The 1,815-nt window shown below is 54.1% G+C and overlaps 1 protein-coding gene across 1 annotated transcript in view; it reads right to left on the bottom strand.

Moving 5' to 3' along the window:
* The window catches only part of VOLCADRAFT_95232 (uncharacterized protein), a gene marked incomplete at both ends in the record, with an annotated part of 7,628 nt that extends 6,522 nt beyond the window's left edge, over positions 1–1,106 (bottom strand). The window contains 2 exons of the mRNA XM_002954323.1: positions 249–317; positions 987–1,106. Of these exons, the coding sequence (XP_002954369.1) occupies positions 249–317; positions 987–1,106 (189 nt within the window). The remainder of the gene's footprint in view (positions 1–248; positions 318–986) is intronic.
* Positions 1,107–1,815: the final 709 nt, after the last annotated feature.

Below are 1,815 nucleotides of genomic sequence, written 5' to 3'. Positions count from 1 at the left end.
CCTGGTGTTGGGACCCCATACCTATGATTTCCTGTGCACCTATCATCCATCACACAAACACACACCTACAAATACACACACCTACAAATACAAATGTAAGTACACACACACACACGAACACACGCGCGCACCCAGTTTTCAAACCCCTTCGAGCACCTCTTCCATCCCCACCATCCCACCGAGCCTGCCCGCCACCGCATTTCCCCCCCCCCCCCACACACACACATCGCGGTAATCCGGACGGATACCTGCAATTGCGCGTCGAAGGCAGCGGTATCCAGACCACTCAGTCGGGCCGCAGCGGAGGTGATGAGCATCTGTCACGCAGGGCGGGGTGGGTACGTGGTGGGACCCTACAGCGCGCGCGCGTGTGTGTGTGTGTTTGTTGTGTTTCGGGGAAGCTGAAGGGGAAAGGTGGGGAACAGAATACAGAGAGGAACCGCGGTGCATGGGGGCGACATAATTCGAACTTGCAATGTGTAGATGTGCAGATGCAGGACGTTCTTCCCGGTCTGTGTATGTTTGCGTGTGTGTGTATGTGTGTGTGCGCGCGCGTGCGTAGGAATCTCGTGTGAAGTGTATGTGACTGTGACTAAGTGTTTTTGACATGGTCGCTGCGGAGCGTAATTCGGATGTGTGTGTACGCGGGTACATGCCGATGAGTATAGAGGTAAATATACCCACGAAGGTCTAGGCGGCAAGAGGTCAAAACTTAGGCTGGGGTGGGAGAATGTGGGACAGGCCCCCGAAGGACTGCAGGGAGCGCAGCCTCGACGGAGGACACCAGGCGGCTGGGAGAAGTGATGCAGCGGCATGGGACTCTAGAGCATAGTGCACGGGCAGGACGGCCGCTGCTGACCGGATTGGTTTTTGAAAATGCTTTGGAACAAAAGCAAGGTCATGACGCAGCTAGCTTAAGGAGAGGCTTCGTTCCAAGCAGCTTTTCCGCGACTAAGAAGAGGCTTTGTTCCAAGCTTTTTGTGTACCTGTTTCTGCTCTGAGCTCAGAGCGATGCGGTCAGCGGGGACCATCCGGCCCATGAGCGCCCATGGAGGTGAGGCCGATGCAAGGTTATGTCCAGGTGGTCCAGCAAACCCGGCTTGCATTGATTGGGGCTCTGATAAGCCTGAACTTTCATCATTGGCGCTGCGGGCGATCACGTGTTTGCGGGCCGCGATGAATGGTAGAGAGCTCCGGCTTTGAAAACGGCCCCAACCGCGACGAGCTTCGGTGATACTTGAAGGTTGTAGCGGCATAATTATACACGACGCGCCGGTTGCCGTTGATTGTTGAGTTGGCACAAAAATTTCGGCAACGGAAACAAACCTAGCCTCCAAATCGCCTAGCCTGTTTTTAACAAACAAGGCTTTGACAGCATGTTATAAAGCATAATGTGGAATCCTAACCTTTTCCATTGTGATCTTGCGATTTTGGAGAAACTTTGACCGCACCGTGCTGGACTTCATTATGTACGGCGGTCGACCCAGCCGGAAGACCCGAGCAGAACCCGGGCCGGAAGCTCCACATTGGACGTGACGTGCCCTTGCGTTCTAGGTGCAGCTGGCAATAACGTGGCTCGGCCCCGCATTAGATTTACAGAGACGCGTTTCGGTAGGGAGAAGGTGCTGGGAGTGTATGTGGGGAGGGATTACGTTATAGTGAGAGAGTACAGCAAGAGACAAGATACGCCTCCGGAGATCCAGGCAATGACCGGACACGGTCTCACAGATGAGTAACCACATGTACTGAGTTTTGGGGTTTTGCGGAAGGCGGCAGGTAGATTTTGTTGGAAAGATGTGGACAATGGCAAATAAT

Source organism: Volvox carteri (assembly GCF_000143455.1).
Source record: "Volvox carteri f. nagariensis unplaced genomic scaffold VOLCAscaffold_42, whole genome shotgun sequence".
NCBI lineage: Eukaryota > Viridiplantae > Chlorophyta > Chlorophyceae > Chlamydomonadales > Volvocaceae > Volvox > Volvox carteri.
Note: the sequence above shows the minus strand (reverse complement) of the source record. Positions and strands in the feature narration are given on the sequence as shown.